Source organism: Gossypium raimondii, chromosome 8 (genome assembly GCF_025698545.1).
Source record: "Gossypium raimondii isolate GPD5lz chromosome 8, ASM2569854v1, whole genome shotgun sequence".
NCBI lineage: Eukaryota > Viridiplantae > Streptophyta > Magnoliopsida > Malvales > Malvaceae > Gossypium > Gossypium raimondii.
Genome location: NC_068572.1, coordinates 58,268,959 through 58,287,937, shown reverse-complemented (window position 1 = coordinate 58,287,937; position 18,979 = coordinate 58,268,959). Strand labels below are relative to the sequence as shown.

The window sequence follows — 18,979 nt, the reverse complement described above, 5'->3', positions numbered from 1 at the left end:
ACTTATCGAAACATTTATAATATCGTATTTTATAAATTTTATTGATACATCGATAATGTTAGTGAAAATTTTATATAAAATTATATTCATAAAAAGTTACCTGAAAAATTTGAAGTTTTGATTGGTTGTTAAAAAGGTGTTTAGTTGGGATGGCAAAATCGATACTTCAAAAATTTTGATATTTGAAGTTTAGTTCTCAATTTTATTTAAAAATAAAAATATTTTCATAATAATGGTATTTCTTACATTTTAAAGATAATTTTTTTATTTTATCTGAATTAATATTTGATTAACTCATGCCACCATGCATATATAAATAAATTTTGGTTAGTTGATGGGAAATATAAGAAGTAAATAATAATGGTCCAATACGAATTTTGGGCCGACTAATGTATATGCCTATTTCTAAATGAAATTCCCTTATGAATAATGGGCTCTCATATGGCCTGAAAACACCCTAAATGAGATTTTCCTCTCTTTTGGGCTTGAATTTTCATTTCCTCTTCTCTTTCCCCGCAAGGGTTTAAGCTTCCTGACCTCCTCCTGCTGATTTCTTGTTCATCCATGGCGGAGGGTTTATGACTTTGTTTATTATAACTTACCAAAAAATGGCGCAATCTCCGTTCACTCTCATTCTCCTAAAACGCCTATCCCTCTCTTATAAATCCCGTCTAAAGCCTCATCATTTATCTTCTCCTCCAGGTTTTACCACCGTTTTTGTAAGGCCCTTCTCTTCTACTTCTCCACAGCCGGCGGGTGCCGCCACTGAAGATCCGCCGAAACGGAATTCTCTCTCGGCTCGTATGAGCTTTGTTTTTGAACAAATTGATAAAATAGAAAAACAGAAGCAACAACAGTCGCTCGAAAACGACGACACCCTGCAGCGTATAAGAGCTTGGCGTCAATCCAAGAAGGAATCTCAAGCAACCCAGAAGCGATTTCAATCCAAAGAACAAAACCCAGATTCTTATTCTGGTAGTGCCAAAAACGATGCCGCTTTGTCTGATTCACCCGAGTTAACTGACTTACCCAACGGAGGTGCTTTCCAGAGGATTCATGCTTGGAGGGAACTCAAGTATGGGGAGAATAACGAAAGTGCTGAGGATGCTAAAAGTGAGGCTGAAGTTGGTGTTTTGAGTACTGATTCAGTGACCAAGTTGGGCGAGTCAGAAACGCAGAAGAAGGGGAAGAAGGTGGAGGTGGAGGTGGTGCACCCATGGCCTGAGTGGATAGAATTGATGGAGAGATTAGTGCAGCAAAATTACTTTGATCATAAAAGAAGAGATGATGAGAAGATGGTGGAAAACTTGGGATTTGATATGACTAATGTTGTTGAGGAAGTCAAGGATGATGCTGGAATTGATTTTAAGGACTACAAGACTGTGCAAACTGCTTGTATCAATTTTGGAAAGGACCGATTTGATATATTGAGGTTTGTTTGTCAGCTATGATATTTGGTTTATAATGATTGGTATTGTATGTATAATGAAATGATTCTGTTTAGTTATTGTAGTGCTATGTTGCATATTTACTTGAATTCGAATTTGGTTTGGAAGATTGTTGGCATAAATATATACTTGTTACAATTTAATGTTGGTCCCTCTTTAGCAGTCTTCTGCTTCTTTGGCTGAATTAATATGTTCAATTTCTGAAAAAATTGTTTATGGAAGGACTTATTTTGAACCACTTGTTTTGATTAGTGTTAGTTTGCTTGGCTCTGAAATAGAAAGTTGATTTCAGGTCATTATCGAGACAGGATATTCAAATTTTGGTCGGTTTTGGATGCCCGAATGCCGACAAGAAGCTGGTTTTCTCTGCAAAACTCTTGAGGAAACGTGTCCACCTTGATGAAGGAGATGTAAGTATTGATTCTTTTACTCCTTTGTTGTTTACTCGTATATAATGTTGCTTTCTTTTTGGTGTTCTTCATATTTCAATTTTGCAGCTTTTTTATGCAGAAGATTGCCATTCTTTCTTTCTGTTTTCCGATAGTGATAAATTGTTTTGTGAATCAGGTTTGTAGTTCCTGCAGTTTGAGGAATTCTTGCGAGAGAGCATACCTTCTGACGAACAAAGAGGATGAGGCGCGAACTATTGATGTTATGCGTGTCCTATTGGCCTATGGTTTTGATTACGTGAATGGTTCAGTGGTAAATGAATCCGTTCTGAAAAAAAAGTCTGTAAAAACTGTCGCCCGTAAGTTGCTTTATGAGGTTGTAAAGTTGAGTGCTATTCCTATAGATCCGAATCTTCCCCCACCTGTGATAAAGAAGCCACCACCAAAAGTGAAACAACCTCCTCCTCCAAAGAAGCGAGTTGGGCGTGATGACATTGAGATGAAAAAGGGCGATTGGCTTTGTCCCAAGTATGATAAATAAGTTTCAAGTGGATAGTTATTTAAAAGAAAAAAAAGTTTTGAACCCTTTTTTGTGATGCTTCGTGTTAGTTTTATTAGAAATTCAAACATACTTTAATCTCTGGACGCATTTAACGTTGGTCTCAGGTGTGATTTCATGAATTTCGCAAAGAATACCATCTGTCTACAGTGTGACGCTAAGCGACCTAAGCGACAACTGCTTCCTGGGGAATGGGAATGCCCTGAGTAAGTTTACGGTCTAAAACTGTGGGTTTAACTTTTTACAAGTCGATTCAGTACATATTTTTCCGGGGTTGGGGTGTTGGTTAAGAGTTATGAATATAAAGTTGATAGTCTTGAAATATTGATGTTGTTGCTTCTCGGTGATCTTCTAAACGACGAAGATGACTCCGACTTATCGAGGATAAACTCTGGAATTGCATTTGTTCCTCTATATTAGTTTGATATGTTGAACTGTTTTTGTTCTTGGCAGGTGCAATTTCTTAAATTATAGAAGAAACATGGCATGTTTTCATTGTGATTGCAAGCGTCCACCTGATGCATTTATGGGGAGTAAAATACAAGAAATGCAACCTGGTCCGAGAACAAGGTTGGAGAAAGTTGCCAATCGACCAGAGGTCTCCAATGCCTGGAATTTTGACTTTGATGATGATGAATCAGATGGGGCAGATGTTGCGGCCTTTGAGTATGCAGACACTTCAGTAAAGAGTGGAGGGGACTTTAGGGAGCTTGAAGATGAATCTGATATGGTTGGCCGAGCATCGAGGGTCCAGGAAAGAATGTATTCAGATTTTAATAGTAGCAAGCATGGACTAGGGTTTGATGACTTTGATGATGAAGATGATATCAATAGTTACGAGGTAGACTCTCAGCAAAATAATCCAAGGCAGAAAGCTTCCTCGAATGTTTATGTTGACAAGGAGGTGTTTCCTGAACCAGAGAGAAGTCGGGGCTCTAAGTTCGTGCGTAAAAATATAGCTTTATCCGGCTCTGAGGATGACTTAGATTTTGATTCAGATGAAGAACTTTCAGCTCATCCTAACTGGAAATCGAGTCATGTGGCTGATTCGAAGCATAAAGGTAGAATTGCGTCGAAGGACTTGAGTTTTGACTCAGAAGACCTTGATTTGAATTCCGATGGCGATGATGGTTTTGACAATTTCGGGTCTAAACGGTGGAAAGAGGACAAAGGGAGTTATGGTAGAGGCAAATCTCAGAACAGAGAAAGTTCTAGTTTTAAAGGTGGTTCCTTCTCCGGTTCGGACTATGAAAACAATGGTCCTCATTCCAGGAGAATTGTGTCTAGAGGGAGTAAAACAGGATCAGGCAGCCGAGGAAACAGTGTTCGTGGCTCTGGCAGCAATGATTACAAATTCAGAAAAAATTCACATTCTAGATCGAATGCCAAGACAGATGGCAGAAGAAACAATTCGAACAACAACTTTAACAGATCACATCGAGGGTCCAGGGGTGATAGTAGGGGGGTCGGAGAAGATGACTATGGTAGGCAGAAGGGAGGTGGTAGGAATCCTGGAGGATTTGGAAACAGGCCCTGGGGAAAGTCTCGTGAATATGGTAAGGAGGTGGATCATGATCCTTCTGAATTTAGAAATAGTAGGCGTGTTATTCAAAGATAAATTACTTGAATTGTTAACACCATTTTTGATATTTTTCCCTTTACTTCTTCAATGGCATATTTAATTTAATTCTTTTCCCATCCCATACTTCTGAAATGGCATATTAAATATTGTTCTTTTAAACAGGTTGGTTTACTTCAGAAAAATAGCTTATTTCTTTGAGTACGGGTAAACTACCGGTACACCATTAATAACAAAATGGTTAGACGATAACGTGACTAAAATATAACATTACAAACATAAAAGACGTCCTCAACAGTGAATTGATTTGTTAACCGAGATCCGATTCAATGTCATTGAAATGTAAGTCGTTGTATTGAATTTACAAGTGACAAATTTATCATCTCTATGGGATTAAATCTCGAGTTATTGCAAAGTAAAAAACAACGAAATTACGTAATTCAATACATAGGAAAAGGGAGGACTGCTAGAATTTCAGTGTATTGAAATAAAATTAATAAATACCTCAAAATCTTAAATAATAAATCTGTAATGTTTTAAACATCAGTTTTATCATACTATTTTGTATTTGTTTAAAATATTAAATTAAGAGAAATTCATTTTACTAGTATAAAACTACAATGATTTCACATCTTCTCATAATTTTCTAATATTTTATTATATTAAATTTAAAAATAGTTTATATTGCTAAATTTTTGATATAAAACATATATGAACTTGAGCATAAAATATAATTATTGATTTATTAAAATATTAATTATATAAAAAATATAGAAGTAAAACCACTTTACTTTATCTTAAAAATTGAAAAATAGTCTAAACCACATTTTACATGTAAAAACAAAAATCAATAATTAAAATATATATACACAATAAATTAACAAAAATCAACTGTTAAAATTTACCCTCAAAACCATCTTCTCAGTTTATGAAAAATACAAGCATATTCTAACAAGTTCAATTAAGAAGACTATCATCTTAGTTCCCTAAAGTACAAGGATGAAATTCAAAATTATACCAAATTTCTATATTCCAAAATTTGGATGCTACTAAGCAACATATATGACACAAAATACCATATGATTTGAGATAAAATATCTCCAACAAAAATGCATATATATATATCTACCTTACAAGATATCTACAACAATGGTAAATGAACCATCAAAATTAATCCAAATACTCATATCATAAAAAAATAAACTTTATCCACTACAAAGACAATCCATAATTGATTAATACTATCATCAAGTATCAAAGCTTAGGAACAAACTTACTACAAAAATAAACTTCAAACATATGTCATAACTGAAACACATGAAAAAGATTACTCATATGATTCCCATATTTGATCCAAAGATTACTTTCTTTTGTTTTTGTGAATCATAAAATAGCAAAATATGAGATCAATCACCCTTCTTCCTGAAAGAGCATCCTTCAGTGAGTCTAGCTCGTCCTCCTGTTGGTTGACAAAGAACAGTCTGACAATTCCCACATACCACCACTGTTTGAGAGTGGCTAAACACTGTTGTTCTGCCAAACACAAGAATTTGTAATGATGAAAATGAGTTTTTCATGCATGATTCAATGAGTATGAACCCTTTTTTTCTTTTTAAGATCCAATGGTAAATTCAGATATGTGAACTTACATGTTGAAACAGCCTTGGCATTTGACATCCTTTTTTTTTTTATCATATCAAACCAAAAAGAGTGAATAAACAGTGTTAATCCCCCAGAAATTTATATTAAAGGATCAAATATAGATCAAAAGGGGGTTTAACGAATTACCATGAAGAAAGAATTTGGAGACTGGACAAGACGTTTGAGTTTGTGCTTCTTCTTCTCAAGCTCTGCTGGAGGATTCAACAAATCGATATCGTTTTGGAGAACCTAATAATAATCCCAAGTTTAAATCAAACATTATTATTAAAAGAAAAACATAGCAAAACAAGAAAAGAACAAAAACAAAAAGATCTTGAACAGACCATTTTTGGTTGGCTGCTAGATGTTCCAAGAGCAACCTAAAAAACACCTCAAAGCTTGTGGGAGGCGGCAGAGCTGAAAAGGAAGAAACACACTCCAACTTGAGGTTTTTATAGCTCAAGGAAGGAGAACAGTCATTACCCTAGGTCGAGTCAGAGACGTAACCAAACCCAGTAAAGCCCAAAATGAATTTGGATCTCTTTATGTTTCAGACTTCATTTAGAAAATTGGGTTTCGGCAATTCTGTAGATAGATGAGATATGTTTTTTGTTTTTCTTTTCCATTTTCTAGCCCAAGTAAATATGAATCCAGAAAGAAAGCAGGCCACTGTTTTCATTTTCATCTTTCAATATATCAAGTATATTAGTACTCGTTTAATTATTAATATTTTTTTTCTATGAAAATTATGAAAATTTATAAAATGGTTATTTAATTATTTAAATTTATTTTTTTCTGGTCACCCGTTAGCTTTTAACCCTCAACAATTATACATTGTGTCAATTTAATCTTGATTTTAAAAAACCTAACCCTCAACATTTACACATTTTGTAATTCGGTCTTTTTTCACTTTTATTTTTCTTTTGACTCTCTTTCACCTAAAAGTTAAAAAATAAATTTATCAACTAAATTAGATTGAAAATATACAAAAAAATAAATGAAAACATTAAAAATCCAAGATAACAGTTTTCATCTTTTCTCGATATTTTAAAATTAACCTCAATGTTAAAAAAATACAAAACTGCAAAAGGAAAAATGTGTAAAGGTTAAGGGTTACATTTTTAGAATCAAGACGAAATTAACATAATTTATAAATGTTTGAGAATTAAAGTTGTTATTATGTTGGATTATAAATTGGGTGAAGTTAATTTTTAGTTAGATAAATTATTAAATTATGGGGTGCATTTAAATAATTATAACATCATGCAACAGATCGGTACTCTTAATAGAAGACAAGAGGTATATTATTCTATGAGATTTAGTTTTAAGTGATATTCAAAACTGCATCTTCCGTAATCCTTGGGGTAATAATATGAGAAATAAAAATTTGACTTTCGTTAAAAATTTGTCAAGATGGAAGCAATCCGTGACGTTAGAACCAAAAGTTTAAAGTTTTACTGTGTTTTTCTCCATAAATTTTGGATTTTGTTCCTAATTGAAGTATGTTTGTAATGATATTTTAAAATTTTAAATATAATTTGTTTTATTATAATTACGAGTGTTAATTTTTTTAATAACACTTAAATAAAAATATATTAAGAAAACCAGTTGTAATATATAAATGAAGTGAAAATCTTTTGTCGATTTTTTAAGTTAATTGTTAATCGCATTTTGGTTTTTTTTAATGGCTAAGAAGAGCTTTGCTCTGCCTGCAAGAATCAAGCTTTAGGCCGAAGCACTGAACATGGTGAACTCAGTTTGTATTCGTCAGCCCAACTCTGAGGAAACTAACATTTTCTCATATTAAGAGAATCTATCTTGTAGCTTCTCATTTCAAAAGTTTTTGGCTCAAAACATCACTTCTCCAACACTGAGGACTTAAGCTTGCCATTTGTGGTTTCGTCTGAAGTTCATAGCACTTGCTTTTCCATTTTGCTTCGATTCAAGATATGGGTAAGCTTTATTCTTCCTTAATTTCCTGTTCAATTGTTAATGGTGGAAGGAATCCTTCTAATTTCCACTCTTCTTGTTCTTTTAACACTGTTGCTACCCACATCAATGCTTTAAGTAAGAATTCCATGCCTGCAAGGGGAAAGCCAAAAAAGTATGATAGTTTGGATAGTGTTGATGATGCTTTGTTTTTGTTTAATAAGATGGTTCACAAGTACCCAATGCCTTCTGTTGTGGAATTCAACAAATTATTAGGAGCCATTGTTCGAATGAAACGTTATGCCGTTGCTGTTTCTATGTGTAAGCAGATGGAATTCTTCAGAGTTTCCCCTGATGTTTATACTTTGAGCATCTTGATCAATTGCTTTTGTCGATTAGGTCAAATTGATTGTGGGTTTTCTGTTTTGCGGAAAATGCTCAAGTTAGGTGTTGGACCCGATGTTGTAACTTTTTCTACTTTGATTAATGGACTTTGTAATCAAAGTAAGATTTCTCAGGCTGTCACTTTGTTTGATGGGATTATCGAAAAAGGGTATGAGCCTGATTTAATTATTTACACTACCATACTTAATGGATTGTGTAAGACCGGGAATACCGATCGAGCTATTAGGTTTCTAAGGATGATGGAAGAAAGAGGTTTTGAACCCAATATTGTAGCATATAGCACAGTCATTGACTGTATTTGTAAAAACGAGTTACTAAATGAGGCTCTCAATCTCTTCTCCGAAGTGAAGGTTAAGGGCATTAGACCAGATATCTTTACTTACAATTGCTTAATTCACGCTATGAGTAATTTGGGCGAGCATAAGGAGACAACAAGGCTTTTGAATGAGATGGTGGATAACAATATTTCACTTGATATGTCACGTATAATACATTGATCGATGCACATTGCAAGGAGGGTATGATTTCGGAAGCTGTAGAAATTGTTGACACAATGAGAAAGCATGGCATTGAGCCTAATGTTATCACATACAATATATGTATCGATGCATGTTACAAAGAAGGGATGCTTTCTAAAGCTAAAGATATTGTTGACACAATGATAAAGCAAGGCATTGAGCCTGATGTTGTTACCTATAATTCAATAATAGACGGCCTTGGCTTGGAAAAGCAAATGGATAAAGCTAAAAGAGTATTTCAGTTGATGATTGAGAAGGGTTGTGCATCTAATATACGTAGTTACAACATTATGATCAATGGATATTGCAAAGCTAAGAGGTTGGATGAAGCAATGGAACTCTTTGATGAAATAACTCAAAACGGACAAATTCCTGATACAGTGACATACAACACTCTTATGCAAGGTATGTGTCAATTAGGGAGAGTTGCTACTGCATGTAAACTTTTGAGGACGTTGCTTGCTTCTGGGCCAGTTCCAGATCTAGTGACATGTTCGATTTTGTTGGATGGTTTATGCAAAAGTGGTAAACTTGAAGAGGCATTGAAACTTTGTCGAGCAATGCAGAAGAGTAGATTGGAAGTTGATATCATCTCTTATAGTATCTTAATTGATGGCTTGTGCAAAGCTGGGAATGTTGAAGCTGGAAAGGAGTTATTTCATGAACTGTCAGTCAGTGGTTTAAAACCCAATGTTTATACATACTCTATATTGATTAACGGGTTCTGTAGAGAGGGATTGCCTGATGAAGCATACCAGTTGTTTAGGAGCATGAGAGACAATGATTGTTTACCTAATAGCTGCTGTTATAATGCAACAATCCGGGGATTTCTTCGAAACAGCTATACCTCGAAGGCAACCCAACTTCTTACAGAAATGGTGAGTAAGGGCTTTTCTGCAGATATATCAACTTCCACCTTATTTCTGGATCTTATCTTACGATCTAATGAGTCAATCTTGATCTGAAATGTTTCACAGATAGTGTAAAGATTGACACTTGTGAATGTGAATCAATTTATTCATATTATACTGCCCTGACTTCATTCTTCACTTTGGTTGATGGACTTTAGATATTAGAAGTTGAAGCATTTGTGATAATGAAAAATGCAGGGTAGGAAAGGTGAAGCAATTTGATTGTTGTTTATCCCATAAAATCAAAAGTTAAAAGTTTTGGTGAACTAGAGCTTTCCCAAGACTCTACTTCTTGCTTGATTTCATTATGGTAGCTATATCATCTCAGTACATTTGTTGCATCTGCAAAAATTAAAATGAAGCATCACCATAATAATGGTTATTACTTATGTTTGTCCTCAGTGCATATGGTTTTAATCTATGTTGTATTTTGATTCTTCATTTTCTTGTGTAATACATCTTCTTTAGACATGGATATGAGAGTGTAATTTTTCATAGATATACACACGTATGAACTTAAAAAAAAAAAAGAGTTAAAAAGCTTATTTATGTGGGTCATATTCGAAATTGACTTAAATCTCATCCTTAATTGATTATTCGATATGATTCTAACAACACTATATGATCTTCAAAACCTAATCAAACTCAATGAAGCCTTAACCATAAAATTGAAAAGCTTTATAAAGCACTAGCGGTTAGCATCGGAGCAACCCCGCGCAAGGGCTCTCTGGGCAACAGAATTTGGTCCTTGAACCTCGTACAAACATATATAACTAGCAGTCATGTTGAGATCAACATCAACAGTACCAATATGAAACAAGCAGGGGATTCAATAATCTTAACATATAATTTGATTCAAAGAAAGAGTTATACACTGTTGAGAAGCCAGTCGAATTTGCTCGAAAATACATGATCTGAGCAATGATTAGCACATATGAACTAGCTTGCTCTTTTGTAACCAGACCAGCAGTGCATGCTTTAATGTTCAACCATTAATGAAATTCTTAACAATTATTTTTCATCCTAAGCATTAAAATAAATTTATATTTTTTTATTTCTCAGCAACCAAACGGCAAATTCTAAAAAAGACCAAGAGATCACAAAAGAAAAGCAAAATTTCACGTAGAATAACATAGTCTTTATTTATTTATTTACTTTTGTGAAGAGACAAATTGAAAATAATTCACAAGAAATAGAGGTAATCGAGAGAGTGCTTGCAATGGGCAAGTTGGTCAAGAAAAGGTAACAAGCGAGTCGATTCGACATGAAGAACCTTCCACTGAGTTCGTCAGAAGCAGCATTAAAACATCAGAAGCAGTGCTTGATAATCCCTGGATTTGAGTCACTAAACCTTCCACTGAGTTCATCCCTCCCCTCGCTGCTGAGTCCAGTGCGATGGCTAGAAGTAGGGTGCAAAGGAAGAAGACGAATAGTGGAAGCAGGAGTGGTGTGGAGGGGAATAAGATGATGAACAGTGGTAATAACGGTAAAAAAAGGTCAAAAATGATGATGTGCTGTTCGTAAATTAATGATAATTATGTCATACTCTGAATAAATTTATTAAGTAACATATTTCAAATAGTATATACTTATCAAGTAATTTTTGAATAAGCATATTTAAATATGTCATTTCACATATTCTCAATTAGTTGTGCCCAGCTTTTTTTATTTTGAATGTTTTAGCTCAACAAGTTTATAGGGCCCATCAGCTAAAAAAGGCCTAAAACTCTGTTTACCAAACAAAAATAAAAATCAAATAGTTGAGTGATAATTTCCTAACTTTTCATAGTTAGATAACCAAAAAACGGTTACTAATAGTTAGGTGACTATAGTGTATTTTACCCTTTAATATATTGCTTAGTTTTCTTTTTTCAATGGGAAAGATGATTCTTAACTTAGAAGACGAAAGATTATGAGTAGGCATTTAGGGATAAGATTAATTACGTATCTTCTAAATGATCTTACGCTAGCAATTTGGATAAAACGCAAGAGACTGATGATTCAGCCAAACTTTAAAGGAATGAAATTTTACATGTTTATTTCACCTGCTAATCGATATATCTAGACATTGTTCTGCTTTTACTTTTGTCATCTTGTTACAAGGTTTTATATAATTGATATATACATATTTGATGAAATGGATAAGTTGACAATTTACTTAAATTTATTCAAGTTTAACGTTTTGCATCATTTTTAACTATTTTGTAATTGTATTTATCCAAAATTATCAAGTATAGAAATGGCCTTGAACCAACATAAACATGAAAATGCAACCATTACCTTAGATGTCGAATGTTTTCAGGGAAGACTGTATAGAAGCAAAGGAGATCAGAAAGCTAAAAGCAACTCCCCACTTTTTTAGCTACATCACAACACCACCACAGGGTACCACCACCATTCAATTTTAACCCCCCCCCCCCTTTCACTATTTTTTTCTTTCCCTCACTTTGGGGTTTCAATCTTTTCTGTTAGCATAGACATGAGAGCTGCGGTTTTGGCAGCATGGTTGAGTTAAAATGAAAGGAAAAATTTTTGACTTCTCACAATTTACAAATTCACTTCTTGCTTTTTGAAACTTTCTATCCTAAAGAAGAAAGAAAAAAAGGATTGGGCTCAGAGTGATGAAGCCCTGCCAATCAAAAGACTGTAAAGAGTAACAGATAAGAAGACACCATATGAGAGATGGATGGATGGATGGATGAGGAAAACCAAAGTCGATGGCATTAATGGATATTCCACGATGTCCAATGTAGTGACCCTCAAAGGGTTTTTTGAGCTAAACACCAAGCAAGAACCTAAAGACATCACTCAACGAAACTATTCCTTCTACACGCTTGGTGCCGGCTTCCACAATCACAAGTCTCCTAACCCCTGCCAGACCACACAGGCAACAAAGCAATAGAGTAAATCACATTGACGAAATAACCATAAGAGAACTAACTGCATTATATGATACTAAAAATGATACCTGGATTTGCCAGCCGCTCCATCACTTTGTGCAAAGTATCCGATCCTAGACACATCTGACATCTTTGTCCATTGAAAAAATTTGCATCTTGACCCAGTTGCAAGGCCTGCAAGAGTCGAGTATCACCATTTTTATTTTAAGGGCATGGTAATTTTGGCTAGTAAGAAAAGCCTTTTCGCTACTTGCATTTAACATAATAGATGCACATAAACGAAATTTCACAATTACCTGATGAACACTCATTTCATCAAGATGAATTTGTGCATAAGCTTTATCCTTAGCCAAAGCAGTTATATCACTGTCAAGCAAACAAACAGAAAAGAACTTTAGTTACAGAACAAAAATAATTAAGTCAGGCATCCTACAACCTCTTCTGTCAATTTTCATTTGAAGATAAGAAAAGGCATTACCTTCGTGAATATATGTCAAGCAACGAGTCATTCTCATCCACTATTGGTATCGAACTTACCTCAGCTGCAAAACAAGGTGTGAAATCATGAGATGATTAACAACAAGAAAGGTGGGGAAGGCAAATAGACAATGGTGAAAGAACAGGACAGCTTATGCAAAGAGTGGCACAAAAGCTAAGGGTTACCTTGAATTAACAATGATAAGGCAGCACCAAGAGTGGCAGTTGGTCGCAGCATTGCCAATGGCCGACCATTTGGTTCCCCAATGTTTGGTACCCAAGTTCCCAACGGAATTGAACAAATTGGTTGTTGAAGGATAGGCAAGGAGCTAGCAGAATGCTTAAAATGTCTGCAAATACCTGAAAATAAGGTTCTGGTTAGTGAGACCTCATGCGCCCTCATCAAACGAGAAAGAAATCAAGTATCTTCAACGACAGAAGGAAAAGCTTACATTTTAGTATTTCAGACAAGGTGGCAAGATGTAGCAGCTGTGAAATGAACCATCCTGTGACGTAGAATGCATGATAGGAACAGTAGCTACCTTACTTTTCAAAATCTTCAGAGCAACATCCTTCAAAGAATCATATGGCCCAGCCTACAAACAATGGTCATAAATGTTACAGAACTGATGCAAAGGTAGGCCAAGCCTTATAAAAGGTAGCTTCAACTTCAGTGAAGTCCGACACTGATCAAATATTAGCAAAAGAAGTATATATTACCTAACTTAAACAAGCAAGTTTGACTGAAGGCATGATTGCATGGGCTGTGAAAGTACTATGAAGATTGTTTAGAAGCATGGGCCATGAAAGAAAGACTCTGAGAGCTTAAAAGGAAAGGCATTTATTCTATTCTAAATTTTGGGAGAGGCATCAAGATTGAATAACCTCAGTATTGAGAGATTCCAAATGATCATCCTTCCAAAATGTAGAATTGCAACGAAGACTAAGAAATCATTCTCTATTTCATGAATAGGTTCAAGAAAACTCTAGTAACAACTCATCATTAGATGAACTTCAACAACTCTAGTAAAAAACTCTAGGTTCAAGATCATATGGTCAAAACAACTCATCCTAATAATCTCAATAGTTACAACTCATCATTCTAGCCAAAAACATTAGATGAACTTTAACAGTTTCATTTAACACACAGAGCATGAAGTCAGTAGTGAGGAAATTTAACCACCTTATGAGTCAAATCAGAGGCTGAGACATGACTGATGAAATAGAGATGCTAGATAATCCTGGAAATTGAAGCACTTACTTGAACAAGACATCTAGGATATGACCTAGCATTGCCATCAATCTGTCTGCCAAGATACACCTTTCCCTCCTTCCAAGCTGATATCGTGTGTGTCTCTAGTTCTTCCTCAGTCAAATTTGAACCATGATTCCCAAGCTGTCCTTCAAAGGATTAAATATGTTAAACATACTCAAGGAACATTGTTGCAGATAAGGAGAAATTAACATACATTTCCACATCTCAACTTGTATCATGTATGAGAAAATTTAAGAACGCCTCATTATTACAACTATACAAATATGTTATGTTAACTATTGCTTTACAGTTTTGCGACATACAGTTAGCCACAGAGAACAGAAAGAGTTGTTTACTCACAGAACTTGTAATCATTATTAAATAGCTAAATATTTAAAAGTTAACCAATATTTTTAAAATGAAGAACAACTTCAAATTGTTTCTCAAACTATCATCTATCAGACAGATACATCTTAGCCATCACTCTTATAGGGTGTATTAAGTAAGCAGATATACACTAACTGTATTATTTATGTTTAACCTCTTAGTACAAGTACCAGAAGGCTACCCATTGCTAGGCATATTCCGGTGTTCCTTTCCTAAACATCTCTCTCTTTCTCTCTCTTGACAACCATGAACCTCTAAGTCAGCATAAAAGAAGCATGGTTAGTTTCCAGGCCAAAAGTCCCATTAAAGTAACAGCCACAATTTATTCCATGAAAATTTACTTCCCTAATTCACAAATTTTTGGGTCTCTAGAAGGGCCTCGGCTTTACTGAAGTTGCAATTTTTTATTCCAAACACAGATAAATATTTCCTTAAACATAAACTTATCACAGCTTAGATAGAATTTGAAGAAAACCGTAATTTTTCTTCCAAGCTCACCTCTCTTAAGATAAGAATGAAGTCCAATGCACTAAGAACTCCAACAAACTGGCCCTTGCAAGAATCCCAGAGAGGAGCCACAGGAATTCCCTGAAAGTTGTATAAATCAACAAAGATGATATTTGAACTCAAAATCAGCAAGGTGAATATTAAAGCCTAGATAAATTGCACATGCTTGTAGCAAGGAAAAAGTCTAAACAAAAAGAAATTGATACATAAAAAAATAAAGAGAAAGAAAAAGAAGAAGAAACTACAGACGGAATAATTACTTCAAATAGGATGCATAAAGTTAAAACATAAAAAGAGGAGGCAGTAAAAGGGAAAAACAAAAAATAAAACAAATGCAGTACAAGGTTATCTTCTCTCTAGATGACAGATGCCAAAAATCAGGAAATACATGAAGTGGGGCTTTTATGAGGAGTGATTGTGCATATCTTGCCTTTCTACATGTTCCTGAGTTTAGAAATGAGATTCACCTGTTCATACAGAATATGGAATGCTTGCTTCACAGCTATATTAACATCCAAGGCAATAACCTGCAACAGCGGCCAGAGTCAGATACAACCAGTCTCAAGGCACCAGAATAAGTTGACACAGAAACAGCTCGCAGAGAAAGGTAATCCATATTCAAACCTTGCCTGACTCCGCAAGCAACTCATACGCAGTGTGTCCAGACAAGAAAGCGGATACACGATTACGAGAGGCCTCTAAATCAGCATCAGATACGGTTGGAACTGGTTCCTACAAGTCACCCCAAAAATGAACATAAGTGCTTATCCAACTAAACTCTAACAAAGGCTTGATCCCTTTGCAAAGAGCACCTTAAAAAGGACTGCTAAAACACAAGTGAATAAAGGACTCAGGCAAAAATCATAGGAGAATAAGATTTAAGTGTTCAAAAAGAAAAAGAAGCATACCGAACTAACAAAAGCATCATCAACATCCATGTTGGATCTGCCCGGGGTCTCAGGATTAAAACTAGGAGCAACCAAATTTGGTTCCCTAGCTATAAAGATGGTGTTAACTATACCATAATTATCGTTTACAAAGGGCTGGTGCTCATCGTGCCGCCATTCACCATCAACAAAGAACTTAAACTGCCAGTAAAAGGAAATAAAACATTAATATAAGTGTCCAATTTAGGAAAATGTTTGCATGTCAGAGTCAGGACTATACATACATCCACGTGATACCAGATATGGACATGCATTCTCTACTCTTGGATTCATCACTCAAAATATTTCAAAGAGAAACTATTACGGAATGGTTACATTTGATAACAAAATCTCAACACATATTATAACGAAGCACAAGAGCTATTTAAGCGACAAGCACAATCCTTCCATATAAAATAGGCTGGACAAAAGGACAAAACAATATCATATAAGTGGTGGGAGAATGCCATCCATACTTATAGCACTTTGGCTACTAGGTTCTTGGCATGCAGCTAAAATGGTAATCAAATTGTTCACTAACACTTTCCCGCCAAAACACAAATAAAGTACTGATAATGATCATAAAAACACAAATAACCTGATGATATCCAGGACTTAAGCTACAAATAACTTGGAATACAGTAGGGCAACCCTCCATTGGAGACATAGGTATATGCTCTAACCACCTGTGCACAACATGAAACAAACAATTGCAATGCCCAACCTAAATTAGTGGAACCCTTAAATCTAACAATTAAGTCTAGGAAGTGATGGACAAAACAAAAATCAGCCTCTCACCTAGTAAAGGAGCCACTAAGAAACACCCTTCTTCCCCCATAAGGCCAAACGAACCGCATTGGAATCAAAAGGGGCCCTGAAACTCCACTATTGCCATGGCCGGTATCTGGACCAGAACCGAACATCTCCTCCACAATTTTTCAGAGATGCCAAATACAAATACAACAATTTTCCCACTTGATTTTTTTTTCCTCCTTTTTCCACCACAAAAGCACTAAATTCAAGCAATTGGAAGTACTTGCTAAGTTTCACCTGACCTTTCCGAGATTGATAACTTAAAATACATGAAATTTTCAAATAGGGATCCTCTACAACGAAAAGCAGAGGACCCCTTAACGGTTATACATTAAAAGCCACCAAATCAAAACCATACCCAGAAAAATAAGATCACTTTTTTTTTCTCTGATTATGACATAAAACCCCCGAATTCTTAAAATGGGAACCCTCTAAAATTTAACCTAGTTTCAATAAGCCTACATGTGGCACCCCAAAACCCAATCTAAACCACCTTAAATCAACAAATTCAATCCCGAAAGTCAATAAATCAAACAGCTACCAACAGACTCCAAAATCCTACCCGAAAAATGAAAAGAAAAGAGGACCATAAAAAAAACAATTTGAGCTCTGATCTGACCTCAAAAGCAAGAATTTAACCCTGGATCGAACCCAATAAACCCTAACAAACTGAAACCTTTGAGAAGATAAAAGAGTGGGACTTTTAGTAAGCAATTTCGGAAGGAAATTGAAGGGTTAAAAAGGAGAGCTTGAAATATGAGAAAAACCCAAACTTTGATAGAGAAAGTTTACAACGAAGTTAGCATTGATTGGATCTTCTACAAGTTTTGTGACCTATCAGTGAAGAATCTGATGATGAATAAAGAAAATGGGGAAAACGGAACAAATTTATATATATATATACATACACATAATAAATAATAAATAACTTTAAAATATAATATTAATAACAAATACGATTACAACTGCAGTAGAAAACTTTGATGCTGAAAGTTTTACTTTTTTTTGGTAGAAAAGTTTTTACTTTTTAGACTTATTTTCCTCTCTTTTTTATTTGCTGATTATGTATTTAGCTATGGAAATATTCATTGAAAATTGATATGTATGGGTTCGAGTGTCTTGAAGTCATTATTATTATTAGAGTGAGACTCCAAGAATTCTAAAAATTATGTAAAAATAACAAATATTATCAAAACTTATAATGAATTTGTTAAAAATATTATAGAATATATTTTAAAAATTAATTCAAACTCTTTAAGTTTTGAAAGAATAACAAAAGATAATTGGCCAACAAATTAACAAAAAAAAGATAAAAGTTTTTTATTCATAACCAAAAAAAAGATGATGCATAAATGTTTAATATACATTTTATTTAAAATTAAATAATTTAATAAACTTGCCTCAAAGTTAATGTATGATTAATTAAAATTAAGTTTGAAATATTTAAGATGCTTTCTCATCTCAATATTCTAAAAGAATATGATTCTTCAATACATTTAGAAGAAATTTTGATTTATATGTTTGGTGTAATAAACACTTAATTAAAAATGTAATAATGAAGTTGATTCAATCTTAGTTCGGTTGGCATTGTTATTATTGTTAGTGTAAGAATTCACAAGTTCTAGTGCGATGAAGTGCGTTTATCTTCCTATTTTAAAACGTGATAATGAATTCTTAAAAAAAGCGAAGAAGAAAACACAAACCTCATTTAATAAAAATACATTTATTTTCAAAATTATTATATAATCAATATTAAATATTTTTAAGATTTGATGGTTAAACAAATAAATCTTAAAATTATTTATAAATTTTGATCAAATGCTAATATTACACATAAATTTTGATTTTGTACTGGAATTTTCATTTGATTCAATTTTCACAAATTACTAACATAATCATCAACATATAGCTATTTTACATTTGCATATCGCACGCACAAATAATTATATTTACCTAATATATAAATAAATCGATGTATTTTTTTAAATGCGTGCAATTGAATCAAAATAAAATATTCATATATACATTTCAACTATAATCAAAGTTTTATATATATAACTACATGAATTAAAATTCATATATCAATTTACACATTAAATTAAATTAAAGTTTATGTAATTTTAAAATCTATCCCTAAAAGACATTGCATAAAATAATGAATATAAATAACTAAGAAAAAAGTGAACTTTGTCTCCACTTTCTAATGATATATAAAAATTCCATATTTAAAAAAGTATTTGTTAAATGAAAATTACATTTTCAGAAAAAGTCAAGATGTCGTGTAATACCAAATGCCTCCCAACATTACCCAGATAAATCACTTTCCCGGATTTGA

The 18,979-nt window shown here is 34.0% G+C and overlaps 3 protein-coding genes and 1 pseudogene across 3 annotated transcripts; 2 read left to right on the top strand and 2 right to left on the bottom strand.

Moving 5' to 3' along the window:
- Positions 1-495: 495 nt before the first annotated feature.
- LOC105792519 (hypothetical protein) lies at positions 496-4,092 on the top strand. The gene is made up of 5 exons (XM_012621127.2): positions 496-1,432; positions 1,741-1,858; positions 2,016-2,365; positions 2,504-2,602; positions 2,850-4,092. The coding sequence occupies exons 1-5, from the start codon at positions 579-581 to the stop codon at positions 4,012-4,014; spliced, it is 2,586 nt and encodes an 861-aa protein (XP_012476581.2). The 5' UTR covers positions 496-578; the 3' UTR covers positions 4,015-4,092.
- Positions 4,093-5,145: 1,053 nt separating this feature from the next.
- On the bottom strand, positions 5,146-6,128 carry LOC105792518 (40S ribosomal protein S27-2). Its single transcript, XM_012621126.2, has 4 exons — positions 5,961-6,128; positions 5,764-5,865; positions 5,625-5,653; positions 5,146-5,508 (listed from the first exon to the last, which is right to left on the bottom strand). Exons 1-4 carry the CDS (start codon positions 5,961-5,963, stop codon positions 5,382-5,384), a joined length of 261 nt encoding a protein of 86 aa, XP_012476580.1. The 5' UTR covers positions 5,964-6,128; the 3' UTR covers positions 5,146-5,381.
- A 1,159-nt stretch (positions 6,129-7,287) lies between these two features.
- On the top strand, positions 7,288-9,764 carry LOC105792517 (pentatricopeptide repeat-containing protein At1g63330-like; annotated as a pseudogene).
- A 1,860-nt stretch (positions 9,765-11,624) lies between these two features.
- Positions 11,625-17,517, bottom strand: LOC105792514 (sucrose nonfermenting 4-like protein). Its single transcript, XM_012621123.2, is given in 14 exon segments — positions 11,625-12,250; positions 12,348-12,453; positions 12,576-12,645; positions 12,758-12,821; positions 12,943-13,116; positions 13,209-13,250; positions 13,253-13,352; positions 14,018-14,152; positions 14,897-14,986; positions 15,373-15,432; positions 15,530-15,637; positions 15,814-15,993; positions 16,430-16,517; positions 16,630-17,517. Coding segments are annotated over 14 exon segments (1,437 nt in total). The 5' UTR covers positions 16,755-17,517; the 3' UTR covers positions 11,625-12,155.
- Between the last annotated feature and the right edge of the window lie 1,462 nt (positions 17,518-18,979).

Coding starts and splice junctions, on each gene's coding strand:
- LOC105792519 (XM_012621127.2), top strand. CDS start 579: ATGACTTTGTTTATTATAACTTACCAAAAAATGGCGCAATCTCCGTTC. Junction 1,433..1,740: donor GACCGATTTGATATATTGAG/GTTTGTTTGTCA, acceptor AGTTGATTTCAG/GTCATTATCGAGACAGGATA. Junction 1,859..2,015: donor TCCACCTTGATGAAGGAGAT/GTAAGTATTGAT, acceptor TTTGTGAATCAG/GTTTGTAGTTCCTGCAGTTT.
- LOC105792518 (XM_012621126.2), bottom strand. Junction 5,654..5,763: donor CTCCAAATTCTTTCTTCATG/GTAATTCGTTAA, acceptor AAAAAAAAAAAG/GATGTCAAATGCCAAGGCTG. Junction 5,509..5,624: donor TGCCAAGGCTGTTTCAACAT/GTAAGTTCACAT, acceptor TGTGTTTGGCAG/AACAACAGTGTTTAGCCACT.